Source organism: Mustela nigripes, chromosome 1, assembly GCF_022355385.1.
Source record: "Mustela nigripes isolate SB6536 chromosome 1, MUSNIG.SB6536, whole genome shotgun sequence".
Lineage (NCBI taxonomy): Eukaryota > Metazoa > Chordata > Mammalia > Carnivora > Mustelidae > Mustela > Mustela nigripes.
The window spans coordinates 199871916-199887823 of NC_081557.1; the positions used below are offsets into that span (position 1 = coordinate 199871916).

General features: G+C 41.8%; 1 protein-coding gene across 1 annotated transcript in view; it reads right to left on the reverse strand.

Moving 5' to 3' along the window:
* TBC1D9 (TBC1 domain family member 9) overlaps window positions 1-13346 on the reverse strand; it is a 121600-nt gene extending 108254 nt beyond the window's left edge. Inside the window, exon 1 of the mRNA XM_059378601.1 lies at window positions 13122-13346. Within this exon, the coding sequence (XP_059234584.1) occupies window positions 13122-13251 (130 nt within the window). The 5' untranslated portion in view covers window positions 13252-13346. The remainder of the gene's footprint in view (window positions 1-13121) is intronic.
* Between the last annotated feature and the right edge of the window lie 2562 nt (window positions 13347-15908).

Below are 15908 nucleotides of genomic sequence, written 5' to 3' on the forward strand. Positions count from 1 at the left end.
GGTTCCTCAAAAAGTTGAAAATAGAGCTACCCTATGACCCAGCAATTGCACTACTAGGTATTTACCCCAAAGATACAAATGTAGTGATCCGAAGGGCCACCTGTACAGCAATGTTTATAGCAGGAATGTCTACAATAGCTAAACTATAGGAAGAGTCTAGATGTCCATCAAGTGATGAACAGACAAAGATGTGGTATACATATATACAACGGATTATGCATCCATCAAAACCCCGAAATCTTGCCATTTGCAAGACTTGGAAAGAACAAGAGGGTATTATGCTAAGCAAAATAAGTTAATCAGAGAAAGACAATTATATGATCTCACTGATATGAGGAATTTCAGAAACAAGACAGAAGATCATGGCAGGGGGGGAGGGAAAAATGAAATAAGATGAAACCAGAGAAGGAGTCAAACCATAAGAGACTCTTAATCTCAGGAAAGAAACTGAGGGTTTGTGGAATGGAGGGGGGGGGGAGGGAGGGGGTGGCATTGGGGAGGGTATGTGCTATGGTAAGTGCTGTGACCTGTGTAAGACTGATGAATCAGAGACCTGTACCCCTGAAACAAATAATACATTATATGTTAATACAGAAAAAAATATGGCCATAATAGCAATGCTTTGAAATTTAGCTTTTAACCATATATGTGAAATTTTATTCAAAGATGTTTTTAAAAACACTGTATTTTCTATTATTTACTATAGCAATAGATACGTAAATGTTATAAAATGCCAGTGGGGTGAGAGATGGTAAATGAATCAATGATTTCTTCTTTTTATGCTTTAATGAAAAAAGTCCAAATACAGGTCTGTTAAGTCTTGCTCAATTTCATTAAGGACTACCTTGGTTCCTCAGTTAACAGAGATTAAAACGACTAATTGGTACTACTGAAATGGAAATAGTTTTCCTTATTAAGAAATATTACACACAGGTAATTTAGGAAAAAACTAAATGCGATCAATAAGCGTTCACTTTCTGTTGTTCAGAGTGTAAACAGAGATGAGTCTGTAACTCTTAGAATGAGGCGGGTGAGAGGGGGTGTTTCACAGACCTCACCTCTTGGACTAGACAGTTACCTGTCCAGCTTTGTGCTCCTAGGACCCACACGGAAAGTTAAGAGTTGATTCATCTAAATGCCAGTTCCTAGTCCAGATCTCCAGAGTTAGAAAGAACCTAAATGGAACTCTAGAATGGATCCCAGCTCTCTTGAAAGGACACGTGAATAACCTAAGAGTAAAAGTGTGAAGGAAGATTGAAGAAAGTTAGATGCTGGTGGCAACTTTAGAACACTTTTAAAAATGAGAGGTGTTGGGGCGCCTGGGTGGCTCAGTGGGTTAAGCCACTGCCTTCGGCTCAGGTCATGATCTCAGGGTCCTGGGATCGAGTCCCGCATCTGGCTCACTGCTCAGCAGGGAGCCTGCTTCTCCCTCTATCTCTGCCTGCTGCTCTGCCTACTTGTGATCTCTCTCTCTCTCTCTCTCTCTGTTAAATAAATAAATAAAATCTAAAAAAAAAAAAATGAGTGGTCTATCCTCTCTGAGCTGTCTAGAACATACATCTGACAAGAAAGGAAAACAAAGAAATAGGGAAAGTGGGTGAAGGACTTCTTTGTCATTCTCCGGTTTAACTGTTAGAATCCATGTTTCTAAATTACAAACTCCTGACTGACTAATAACCACTTATCCATATAGAGAGAAAAGGTAGCCCCTCTCTGCCTCCTATCCCAGACTTCTCCTTAGAAGTTCCACTTGCCAAAGTCAGAATCATTCGCGCACAGAGAGAGGCGAGGAAAGAGAGACAGAGGAAAGAGAGACGGAAGAAAGAGGCAGGACAGTGGGAGGAGTACTAGGTTTCCTGACAGTTTTCAAAAAGTGCCTGTCCTGGAAGGGAAGGGGGAAAAGGGAGGTATACAGAAACAACTTAAAGTTGTTGATCAAAAATCACATTTAAAAAAAAAATTTCCATCTTCCAAAAGCCTGAATATGACTTTGCTTTTTTAAGCTGCCTAAATATCAGTCATCCATTTGCTCTGACAGCGCCCATTGAAAAAGGCAATGTCTCTGTAAACTGCGGACTTTTCCCGGGGCTCACACACTGGTGTGAATTAGTTAGGGGTCAGCTGCTTCCTCACACCTCCCCTAGATCCTCCGCAAGGGTAGAACAAGGATGGGCCATCATCTGTGAATGGCTCTTTATGCTTCCTGTACTTTACATATCTTAGCTTAAATAGAATCTTCACAACAGGCACCTAAGGATTATTCAGCCATTTTACATCAAGAAATCAAGCTCAGAAAGGAAGAGAAACTTCCTAAATGCTATCTCTTGGTCAAAGATGGGGCTGGGATGTGAACCCCAAGGTCTGCTTACCAAGGGATGGACTGGAAAAGACCAGAGCCCTGTGACGTGACCATGAAGTTGTGCAAAGAGCAATCCCGGTGGTTTTCCAATTTTCCTGTGGCATTCTCTACACTCTGCTGTGCCCTGGAGCACACATGGGCTTTGGCCTCTGATACCCAGAACTCGGTGGTACCTACCAGAGCTATTGGCATAAGCTACCCAGTTCCAAATGACAAAGTCCTGATTTGTACACAACTACAAAACAGGCTTTGTTGTAGGCTTTTGTGCAGGTGTGGGAACCACCCCACAACTGAGAACCTGATCGCTTCCTAAGATGGGATCCCCATGCGTGACGGCAAAGCAGAATGTATACACAGTGTCCCTAGAAGAGGTCAGTACCAACCCTCAAATTTATGCAGGAAACCCTGGAGTAAATATTCCCCTCCCTCCTTTTTAAAGAATTTATTATTTATTTATTTAAGTAATCTCTACCCCCAGTATGGAACTCGAACTCACACCCCATGATCAAGAGTCAAACACTCCTCTGACCGAGCCAGCCAGGCGCCCCCACCACCACCTACTTTTTGAGACCAGTTTACAAAAACCCGAAGATGTCAAAAGCCATCTCAAATCCTACACAAATTATATGCATTCACCTTTCAGCTTCTTTGTAGAATAAGGTAAAGTCTCAAGACAAATTGGAATGGGTGATTAAAGCATTCTGCAGACAAAATTCTTTTAACGTTCATCCTAACAAGCAGAGGGGGGAGAAATTCATGGAACAAGCAAGCAACACCTGCTTTTACCTAATCATGCTCCTTGCTAGTAATGCTTGTTTATTTGTATTATGAGCCAACTCCATATACAGCTGTATTAGACGGTCCATCCCAATGCAGAATCACCAGTTGTAACATTAGACTTCATTAGGAACTAACATATAAATACAAATGCTTTTATATATAAGTTAATCTACAAAGAAAAACTTTTATTGCTAAATGCAACTAGAGCCAACTTTGCTGATAACAGTACTTATGAATTAGCAACATGAAAGCATTTACCCTAAAAGCAGGTACCTGTTAACCAGTGAGGGCTTTAAGAGCATGGTTTTATTATTTCTCTCAGCACTGGGAGTTCTTCATGCAGGAGAGGAAAAACTTTCCTGGACTCTTAGGATCCCTGGCTGGGTCTGAAAATTAAACTGACAAAGGAAACAGGGAAAAAAATAAGAATTTTACTGAATTTGTCCATGTACATGGAAGTCTTCACAGGAGATTAAAGAAAGAAAGAAGTGGCCAGGGACGCCTGGGTGGCTCAGTTGGTTAAGCGGCTGCCTTCGGCTCAGGTCATGATCCCAGGGTCCTGGGATCGAGTCCCACATCGGGTTCCTTGCTCGGCAGGGAGCCTGCTTCTCCCTCTGCCTCTGCCTGCCTCTCTGTCTGCCTGTGCTTGCTCGTTCTCTCTCCCTCTGTCTCTGACAAATAAATAAATAAAATATTTAAAAAAAAAAAAAAAGAAGAAGTGGCCAGAGCAGGAAGCTTTTATAGCTTTTAGTCAAAGAAACTATACTTTGTGAAACACTGACAGAACATGAGGGTTTGGGCTAGGAGTAATCCAACTAGAGCTAGACAGTCCTCATCTTCCTTAACTAGGAAGGTAAGGGTTATCTTAACATGGTTTATTTACAAATTCCTCTGATGCTTCTCTGGGCTAATAGGAGTCTGTCTCCAGGAAAAGGGGAATTTATTTCCTGTCTTAAAGTGAAAGTGAGAGCTTTTTCCGTGTTTATTGTTTCTTAATTGCTTTCAGCTCAAAATAATTTCTGTGTCAGAGACATGTTTTTAGGGGATAGCCTGGTTTTCTTCATCAGTAAGCAAATGGGGTATTTCTCTAGTTGCAAAGGTCTCCCTGTGATTAAAAAATCCAATTCCTGGGCAGTCCAGTGCTGAATCTCCAAAGGAAACAATCTGAGAACCTTAGTCTTCACTAGAATCATTATCTCCTTGCACATGTTCTTACTTTTCCCAAATTTATTGATACAGGTGTGATCACTAGGTTATTAATGAAGGGCTCAGCAAGAGAATCTTGCCTTTGCCTTCCTTGTATACCTTTATCAAGTTCAGCACCCATAATAGCTGGTACTTAAACACATTTCTGACAGAACTGCCTATAGCGGATATTACATTGATTTCCGTAATGAGAAATTGTCTTGATCTTTTGGTGACATCCTCTAACTTGAAGCATTTATGTACTAATTCACTTGGGATTCACAGAACTCCTGAAATTGCATGTAAATTTTCGGGGGTGTTTTCATTTTTCCGGAGATAGCATCAATAGTTTAATATTTGATTCTCAAGGAGACTAGTAAAGAAAGTAAGATTAGTCCACACCATTATAATTAGTTTTGTAAAGAAAAATAAATAAATACAAAATCTAATAGGCCTTTAACTTACTAGCCATGACCACGGCGAGTCATACCATCTTTCTGACACCTTATTTTCTTTTTGTAGAAAATGGAAATAATAATAGCAGCCACCTTATAATGGCACACAAATTAATTTGCTACTAAGGACAACTATACAAAAGAAATAAAATATACCTTAAAATATCAAAAAATTTTAAAAAAGAGAAATTACTTCACTTAGGAAAGAGAACAGCTCAAAGAGAAGAGCCTTACATATGGGATAGCTATTATTTTGGAAAGCCTCTGACTCTTCTAGAAGGCACTGCTGAGTGGCTGAAAGTCTGGATGTGCTTTTAACAGATTAACAGATTAATAGAATCAGTGATTGGGAAGACAAGGATAGGAATCAGTGCCACCAAAGAGGTAGAGAAACCAATGATGCTTCCCTCTCTTTGCTTTGGGATCTGCAAAACCTACAACCTAATCACAAGTGTGAGTCTTAAGGAGGCAAAAATCACCGTGGTTAGAGCTCAGTTTTGAAATATATCAATACCTAAAACTAATGTGATTTAGGTTTGCAACTGCAAGAAAAAAATTCTCTCATATCAATCATCTGTTACTTCAGATTACTTCTACAAAGCAGAAGTACAATGTCCAGCACATAATCAAAAGTAGCCAGGCACACAGGAAAACATAACAGCATGAATGAAAACTGGAGGAACAAGAGACAACACAACAAACCCACGTGGGCCTTGGGATATGGGAGAGAACAGAGACTGTAAAATAACTATGCTAGCCATGCTCAAGACAGATTTTTTTTTTTTTTAAGATTTATTTGTTTTAGAGAGAGAGAGAGAGAAAGCAGGGAAAGGAGCAGAAGGAGAGGGAGAGACTCTCAAGCAGAATCCCCGCTAAGCGCAGAGCTCGATGAAGGCCTTGATTTCACAACCCTAAGATCATGACCTGAGCCAAAACCAAGTCAGACACTCAACTAACTGAGACACCCAGGTGCCCCCAAGATAGATTTTTTTAATATTAAGAGTTTTGATAGATAACTGGAATTTATAAAAATGAGCCAAATGGGAATTTTCAAATTTAAAAAGTAATTCAGAACAGGTAGGCTTAACAGACTATATACAGTTAAAGAGATGGTAAATTAAAACATATACCAAAAGAAAGTATCCAAGATGAAGCAAGTAAAAATCAGAAAGTAACAGACATAAAAGATACAATGAAAAGATCTAATATACACATAATGGGTATGCCATAAAGATGGTAAGAATGATTTAAAGAGACAGTGGATGAGAAGTCTACAAAACTAATGAAATAAGTGCTACTACATGAAGCAGGACTTTTAAAAATCCACAAACAGCTGGGTCATAATAAAACTGCAGAAACCCAGAGGGTGGGGAACAGGGTACCTAGGTGATGGACATTAAGGAAGGCAGGTGATGTAATAAGCACTGGATGTTATATGCAACTAATGAATCACTAAACTCTACCTCTGAAACTAATAATACACTAGATGTTAATTGAGTTTAAGTAAAATAAATTTTTTAAAAACTGCAGAAAGCCAAAATCAAAGAGAAAAACTTAAAGGCAGCTAGAGAAAAAGGCATGTTATCTACAAAGGAATATTAATTCAGAGTGACAATTTACTCCTCAAAAAAAAAAAAAAGTAAGTAAAAAAGAAAATCATTAGACAATAGAACAATATCTTAACCATACTTACAAAAAAATTAACTGCCAATCATTCAAAACAACAATATCCTTCAAGAATGAAAGGAGAATGAATACATTTTCAAACATAAAAACAAAATTCTTCAGCAATAGGCTCTCACTACGGGAAACAGAAAAGGTTTTTGGTTTTTTTTTTCCAGGCAATAGAAAAATGATTCAAAAAAAAAGCACAGAAATGGAAGAAAGTATAACAAAAACTATAAACATATGTGGAAATGTAACTGAATACAGACTTAAAAATAGTAGTAATTATATGTTTTCATATTAAAATATGTAAGAATTAAAATACACTAAAACAATGGTATACAAGTTGGGAGAGGGGGGCTGGTAAGTGGAGTTAAAGTATTCCAACATCCTTTTGTTATCTGAGAAAAAATTAAAAGTACCAGTTTTAAAAAATTAAATAAAATGAAAGTACCAATGAACAATATACTTTGTAAATTAGGGAATGCATTATAATCTCCAGAGTAACCACTAAAAGAATAGTGAAATGAAAATAAAATTTCTAGCTAATAAAAGGCTTGAAAATGTAATCACTAAAAAAAATCCCATAGCCTACCAAAAGTTAAGAAAAATTAAGAATAGAGCAGAGAAAGCACTTAATAAGATAGTACAGTTAAACCAAAGTCATATGTACACTGACTAAATAATCAAATTAGGAGACAAAAATCATCCTACAGATATCAAAAATGAGAATATTATAAAAATGAGATTATTAACAAATTTATGCCAAAATATTTGAAAATCTAGATGAAAAAGATAAATCTAAGAAACAGCTTATAAAACTGACAATAAAAGAAAATTTTAAATTATTTGAATAGTTGTCATACCATTCAACAAACCCACGAATAAAAGTTCAAGGCTAGACTTCTTCACCAGTGAATTTTGCCAAACATGTTAAGATGAAATAATATTACTATCACATAAACTCTTCTAGAAAATTAAACATAGTGAGCTCTCTCCAACTTACTTTTTTTTAAAAAAGATTTATTTATTTATTTGAGAGAGAGAAGAGCACAGGGGAAGGGCAGAGGGAGACAGAGAGAGTCTCAAGCTGACTCTGTTAAGTGTGAAGCCCCAGGAAGGGCTGGATCTCACTATTAGGGGTCACGACCTGAACTGAAACCAAGAGTCAGATAGATGCTTAACCAACTGTGCCACCTAGGTGCCCCTCTCCAACTTAATTTTTAAGGCCAGTATAATCTTGATATCACATTTCAGAACAATGTTATGAAAAAGAAAAAGTACAATCCAATCCTACTAATTTATAAGGACGCAAATTTCTTAATTAAGAGATTAGCCAAGTGGGGGAGCCTGGATATAAGGTCAATATAAAAAATAACAACAATGTCTAGAGGTCAACAAAGAAATGATTAGAAAATAAAATTTTAGAGATAACTTTTTTTTTTAAGTAAGCTCCACAGACAGCATGGAGCCCAACATGGAGCTTGAACTCACACCCCTGAGATCAAGACCTGAGCTAAGATCAAGAATCAGAAGCCCAACCAACTGAGCTGCCCAGGAATCCTAGAAACTTGTTTCCTTTTTTGAAGGATTTTATTTATTTATTTGAAAGAGAGTGGGGTAAGGAACAGAGGGAGAGGGACAAGCAGACTGGGCACTGAGCACAGAGCCTAACTCAGGGCTGGATCCCATGACAATGAAATCATGACCTGAGCTGAAACTAAGAGTTAATGCTCAACCAACTGAGCTACCCAGACACCCCCAGGCACCCTAGAAAATGAAATTTTAAAAGGATAAAATATACAGTAGAGTGAAAAGTACAAAATATCTAGGAATAAATCTAATAAAATATGTGTAAACCCTCTCACCGAGAACTATGAAACATCAGGAGAAATTTTAACAGATCTATACAGAGGAACATACCATGTTCATGGACCAGAAGACTTTTGATACTATAAAAATATCAGTTTTCTCCAAATTTATTTATAGACTCAATGCAATTGCAATCAAAATCCCAACAGTTTAAGTTTTTATTGCTGCTGTGGTTTGGTTTTGTTTTGTTTCAGTGGAACTTTAATACTTTGATTCTAAAATGCTGTGTAAATGTAAAAGACAAAGATAGCTGAGAAACTCTTAACAACAACAAAAAAAACCAAGATAAGAATACTTGATCAAATTGGGGCACCTGGGTGGCTCAGTGGGTTAAAGCCTCTGCCTTCGGCTCAGGTCATGGTCTCAGGGTCCTGGGATCGAGTTCCACATCAGGCTCTCTGCTCAGCAGGGAGCCTGCTTCCTCCTCTCTCCCTGCCTGCCTCTCTGCCTACCTGTGATCTCTGTCTGTCAAATAAATAAATACAATCTTTTTTAAAAAAATAAATGTTTGATTAAATGAATGTAAACTCTTACTATAAAACTACAGTGTGGTCCTGGAGCAAGAATATTTTAATAAATAAAAGAAAGAGTCTAGAGTCCTCAAACAAACCAATTGTCACATATCTGGTCACTTGACTTATGACCAAGGTAGCCCTACAGAACAGTAACAACAGATTTACCAATATTCATGCTGGGACAACTGGATGTCCACACAAATTTTTAAAAAATAAAACTTGACCCCTATCTCACACAATATGCAAAAATTAATTCCCAGTTAACTGTAAATATAAATTTAGATGTTAAAACTGAAAAGTTCCCAGAAGATAACATTTACCTCAATCTAGAAAAAGACTTCTTGAACAGGACATAATAAAACACCAACCATAAAGAAAATGGAACCTTGGGGCGCCTGGGTGGCTCAGTGGGTTAAGCCGCTGCCTTTGGCTCAGGTCATGATCCACATTGGGCTCTCTGCTCAGCAGGGAGCCTGCTTCCCTCTCTCTCTCTCTGCCTGCCTCTCCGTCTACTTGTGATCTCTCTCTGTCAAATAAATAATAAATAAAATCTTAAAAAAAAAAAAAAAAGAAAAGAAAATGGAACCTTTAGGGGCGCCTGGGTGGCTCAGTGGGTTAAAGCCTCTGCCTTCGGCTCAGATCATGATCCCAGAGTCCTGGGATAGAGCCACGTATCGGGCTCTCTGCTCAGCAGGGAGCAGAGAGCTTCCTCTCTCTCTGCCTACTTGTGATCTCTGTCTGTCAAATAAATAAATAAATAATCTTAAAAAAAAAAGAAAGAAAATGGAACCTTTAAAGAATTTGGACATTAAAATTAAGCAAGAAATCACTCTCTCCTTAAGAGAGTGAATAGGCAGGCAAGCAATAGAATGACGATTTTGCCATTCGTAGAACCAACTATGAACTCCTCCCCAGAATATATTTTAAAAAATACTGATAATCAGTAAGAAAAAGACAAACGATCCAACTGAAAAGTGGGCAAAAGACTCAATCATGTCAGAATATTTCAGATGACCAATTAACATGAAAAGGTGCTCAATCTCATTAGTTAGGAAAAAGCAAATGAACTCCACAATGTGATATTTCTATAAAACCATGCGAATGGTAAAAATTACAAAGACTGATGATATTGTTAAGAATATTGTTAATTATATGGAGCAAGGGAAATTCCCAAATACTCCCTGCTGTTGGGAGTATACTGGTACAACCACTCTGGAAAACAGTTTGGTATTATCTGCTGAAGTTGATGATACACATAACCTATGAGCTAGTAATTCCTCTTGGTAATTGGTATTTGGTACAGACCAAATAGAATTGTATGCCCACAGGCACCAGAAACACACACAAGAAAGATCATAGCTACCTTGCCTTTAATGCCCCCAAACAAATCACTGCACCAGAAACACACACAAGAAAGATCATAGCTACCTTGCCTTTAATGCCCCCAAACAAATCATTCAAAGATCCACCAATAATACAATGGATAAATATGAACAAATGACTGTGGTATACTCATGTAACAGTATTCCATACAGCACAGAAAAATAAACTAGAGCCATAAGCAACAACATTCATAAATAGCACAACTGCAATGCTGAGCAAAGAATCCAAACACATGAATGCATACTCTGATTACATTCATTCCTCATTCAAAAAACAGGCAAAACCAAAACATGTGTTTAGAGATACGTTGTCAAAAACAAAAAACGATATAGAAAAGTAGCAAACTGTTAACAAAAAAACTTCCTTCAGTTCTCAGCTCAAGTGTCACTTCTTCAGGGAAATGTTCCTTGCCCCCATGCCTACCCCCTTTCTCCAAGTAGGGTAACCAACATATGTTCCTCTCTTTTTTGATCAGGACCAGTCATTCTCAGTTTGTTCCCACCTCCCAGATCCATCCCTCAGAGGCTGATCCTTAGGGACTAGATCACCAGAACATCCTGTATAGCTGGCTTTCTTGGATGCCACAGATCAAAGACAGTGGCAGAAGCTAACACCGTATGAGAAGAGAAGTCAGGCATGTCCTCTCCACTTCCTTTTTGCTGTGCTCTGTGTTTCTTTCTAGCACAGTCTGCTTCTTAGGAAGCCCCAAAACCTCCTGCCTGGGTTCAGCACACAAGGCTTCCAGTAACATCATTCCTGACACCTGGGCTGGTGGGGGTAGGATGGGGTTGGGGGGTTGGGAGTGGGTAACAGTGCCCCCCCCCACTGGGCCTTTCTCTGATTCTGGTAACCCTGCCTCCATCTTTCTAAGTTGTCTTTTCACCTATTCTCTTCATTTGGACTAGGTTTGGTTCTATTTTCTGCTGGGACCCTGTGAGTAGCAAATATATATTAATTTATATTAATTTATGTGATTATTTTATCAACACTTGTCCTCTCCACAAGGCTGTGAGCTTCACGACACTGGCGCTTCAGACACTGCCAATAAATATTTGTTAAATGATTTAGTAAGTTGATGAACGCATGAAGAAGCTCACGTTAGGATTGAAATATGCTATACATCGTTCAAGGATTTCTAAAATGTTCCTGCTACATTTAAGGCACCAATCTATCTGAGCAGACATTTTTCCTCCTGTAGTTGGAAAAAAGCCTTGGTTGGCAGGAATATTTTTACTCGTTATAATAATTTCAATCATTCTAGCAATGACTGCAATAGCTGTAAAAAGATGTAACTTTATCTTTCTGAAGTAAGTTATCAATAATGAGATTCCAGGTGGACTGTGGTTAGGTACAGTTCTGAGTCAAGAAGACCATAATAAAAATATTAACTAGGAAAAGAAGGCTCTGCATTTCTGAATTTCTCATAACCTACGGCATATGACTCTAGAAAAGAAATACTACTTAGTAGTTATACAGTGTAGGATGGTTAACTCCAGGCAGGAAATGTTCTTTGTTAATACAATAAACTACCTACTTTACGTTGTTGTTTTAGGCCCAAAGGACAATCTGGGCTGATCCAGTATGAGATATGCAAGCTACATACTAGTGTATATAGTTAGACAACTTCTACAAAATGAACTGGAAAATTCTGATTCTACCCCACTAATCAGAATTTCCAGAATAGGGTCTGGAGTTCAGCATACTGCCTTCTCTTTTATGGCAGAAAAAATGTAGAAAAATCATTAGGTATAGGCAATATGATATACTAGCAAAATCCTTTAAACCCACATATGCCATAAAATGTATCACTTGAATTTTAATCTTGAGGAAACTAGCCTGTGAACTATAATCGGAACTAAATACATACCATATCAAAAATTTTTAGTTCATAGCACAACGCTTTGAAAACAAAAATTTAGCTAGCAGGCAAGCTCCCAGAGGGTGATACATTTTGGACTCCTAAGAGGTCAAAGTTCATCTCTTTTCTGCAGTCTCTTTCCTAGTTAAACCTCTCCTATTTCTTCTGCTAACTTCATGGTGAAAAGTATCCCAGTTCTCTTTTTGCTAACCACCATGGAGAGAGGGAAGGTCCTATTTCTCCAATATGGTATGAGTTCAAGATTATTTGTAACCTCCGAAACAAGCAAACTAGTTAGTTAATAACGAAGGCTTTTCTAATACGGCACTACCTGGGATATGGGTCTGACTTTACAATCCCGAAACTATTAGGCAGGGGGTTTTAGTAGGAGTTACGTTGTTAATAATAACTTGTGAGGGGGTTCAGTGATTGAGTTAAAATAGTTAAAATGCAGACACACCGGTAATTCTTTTTACAACCAGATAACTTGCTTTATAATGTCGAATTAGGTACAACAACAACAAACACAAAAATCCTTTTTCATTCTCTTCGGTCATAACTAATACGCGAAATGACCACACCAGCCTCTTACTGATTGCTTCCCTGGAAACAAAAGAGCATTTTATACGTGATCCTGCCATGATCAGCAAAAAGGAGGCAGGAAAAATTAATCGTCCTCTACCCCTCTTGCCCATATACAAAGCGGCATTTTTAAGGGGGAATAGGCAGGGGTGGGGGGCGGGTAGGGAGGAGTACTGCATTCAATGCATAAGGGCTGCTCCCTCCCCCCCCCATCTCCATTCTCATCAACATCACCCACTTAGGGGCGCGCGGTACTCGGAAGGGCCCCGTAGCCTGACAAGGTAAGAGAAGAATCACTCTCACAGACTGAAAAATCACGACTCCTGATGCCTTCCACGCACCCAAGTGGGGTGGGCCGCCCAGCCCCAGGGGACCGGGCGGCGTCCCGGGTGCCCGCAGCCCAGGGCCGCGGGCGGCGCCGCAGCGCTCGGGCCCCCCTCCCGCACCGACTGGCCGCGGGTCCTTACCCGCGAGTCCGCCGCCGCCGCCTCCGTCGCCCGCGTGCCCCTTCCTCCGCTGCAGGATGAAGTAGGGGTTGGCCCTCTCGGTGATCCACAGCGCGTTAGCCAGCAGCACCTCTTCGGGGTTCACCCACATGTTCCCGGGCGCCGCGGGCGGACACACAATGGGGCCGCGGGTCGGGTCCTGCACACACCGGCGCGCACAGGCGCGCACTCCCGGGCACACGCGCGCCCTCTCGCCCGCTAGGTGCGGCGGCGGAGAGCGACTTCACCAGCCGGCCGCCCGCGGCGCCCGGGCCACAACAAAGCCCCCGCGGGAGGCCGGGGAGGACGGACAGGACGCGGGCGCGGCGAGCAGCATCCTCCCCGCGGCGGCGCCGCCCCCCGCGAGCCCGGGGCCGCAGACGCCCAGGCCCGCCGCCCCGCAGCCCGACTCCCGCCTGCGGCGGCGCGAGGAGCGGGAGGAGGAGGAAGGGGAGCGGGAGGAGGAGGAAGTGGCGGCGCTCAGTCCCGGGATCCGGGCCCGCGGCGGGCAGGGCTGCGGGCGACAGAAGCGCACACGGCCCCGCGGCGAGGGCCGAGCTGGGCTGCGCCGCGGCTGCTCTCGGAGCACCGAGCCGAGCTCCGGGCCGCCTCCGTCTCTGGCAGCTCCGCGCAGTCCAGGTCACCGCGCGCTAACACTCCGCGTCGAGGCCACGGGCACACGCAGCGAAGCCCAGCTCGCCGCTGGAAGGACGCTCCGGACGCGGCGAATGAATGACGCGAGCGCGGCTCACTGGGACCCGGCCCGGGTGACACCAGTTTCCGCGGACGCGGGGCCTCCGCGGGTCCCGAACGCCGAGCCTAGACTCTGCGGCCGGCTTTGGGGCAACCTTCTGGGGACCGTGGGCCAAGCGCTCGGCCCCACGCCCATTTCAGCAAGGAGGACGCTGCCAGCCTCCGCGGGGGTGTGTGTATGTGTGTGAGTGTGCGCGCGCTGCGTGTTTACGGTTGACGGTCTGTAGGCTAGCGCCACCCCTCTTCCCAGGAAATTAGTGTTTCAAGGTTCCAGACTAGGAGCTAGATACCCGGTCGGAAGTGGACGCAGCCAATCGTTGGCCGTGTTTTTGTTTCCTGCATCCCTAGGGCAAGTCATGCGCTAAACTTGTCACCGCCTATAACCCCTCCCCCTCTCCATTGCATTGTAATTAAAGTGGCACAGCTAAGTGCATTACATCACTTCTTTCCTTGACCTGTGGGGCATGAGCAATAGCGAAGTTGGAAGCAGCCCAAGAGCTTAGTCCAACTAATTCACACTACAGCTGTTCCTATATCAGGCATTTAGGCATTTGGAGCTCTGAGGACCCGGCACAGCTGAATTCAGGGATTTATTCACGCTTAATAGAAAAATTTTTTTATAAATCATTGAAATCAGAGACACACGAAGGCCGGTTTTATCCCTGAACGGTTTTCGTTCCCCCAATCCTTAAAGCCTCTGGGGATCACAGCTGATCTACCTATATATCTGATGACCTTTTTTCACCTCTTTTTACACCTGGGAGATCTGCAGACAGCCAGATCAGCAGAAAGAGGCTCTACTTCCCAAATGATGAGAATTCACCAATCTCTGCTTTGTTGTGGAAGCTGGACGTCCTAGAGATGTCTTCCTTTCCAAATAAGCAAAGCAAAAACATTCTCAAAGCAAATGAGACTTTGTGCGGACTGAAGCAATTTTGCTTCTGTAGCTTTCATTTGTACGGCTGAATTCCTTCAATAGCAAAGTAAATGCATCCCAGCCATTTTTTTTTTAAAGATTTTATTTATTTATTTATTTGACAGACAGAGACCACAAGTAGGCAGAGAGGCAGGCTGAAAGAGAGAGAGGAAGAAGCAGGCTCCCCGCCAAGTAGAGCCCCATGCCGGACCCAATCCCAGGATCCCCGGACCACGACCTGAGTCGATGGCAGAGGCTTAACCCACTGAGCCACCCAGGCGCCCCCCAGCCATTTTTTTTAAAAGATTGTATTTACTAGCATGGAGGACATGGGGAGATAGAGAGGAGAAGGGAGTTGGGGGAAATTTGAAGGGGAGGTGAACCATAAGAGACTACGGACTCTGAAAAACAATCTGAGGGTTTTGAAGTGGCGGGGGGTTGGAGGTCGGGGTACCAGGTGGTGGGTATTATAGAGGGCACGGATTGCATGGAGCATTGGGTGTGGTGCAAAAATAATGAATACTGTTATGCTGAAAATAAAAAATAAAATTTAAAAAAGATTGTATTTTTTTGTCAGAGAGCGAAAGGGAGAGAGCACAAGCGGGGGAGCAGCAGGCAAAGGGAGGAACAGGCTCCTTGCTCAGCAAGGAGCCTAGTGGGGAACTGGACCCCAGGACTCTGAGATCATGACCTGAGCCAAAGGCAGATGCTTAACTGACTGAGCCACCCAGGCATCCCTATCCCAGCCATTTTAATGAGGCTGCCCCTGTGCCTGTTGGTTTCTACTCAGTGAGCTCTCAAGGAATGGAAGTCTTTCTTTCCATTACCACATTAGCTGACCTTCTGCCTCTTAGGAAGCATTTTAGACCTCTGGGCATTTGTGGAAACTTCACACATTTAACTCAGACTCCAAAATGTCATTTGGCATCTTTGGCCATAGCACAGTGCCTTTAATCAGAGAATCTATTGCAAGTCAAGCGCAATAAACATTAAGATTGCATATCATACACTGGTAAAAAATTAATAATATAATTTATATAACTTTGAATATTTGTGAAGGCTTCCATGAATATTCCTTCATTTTATGTAATTAGCATTTT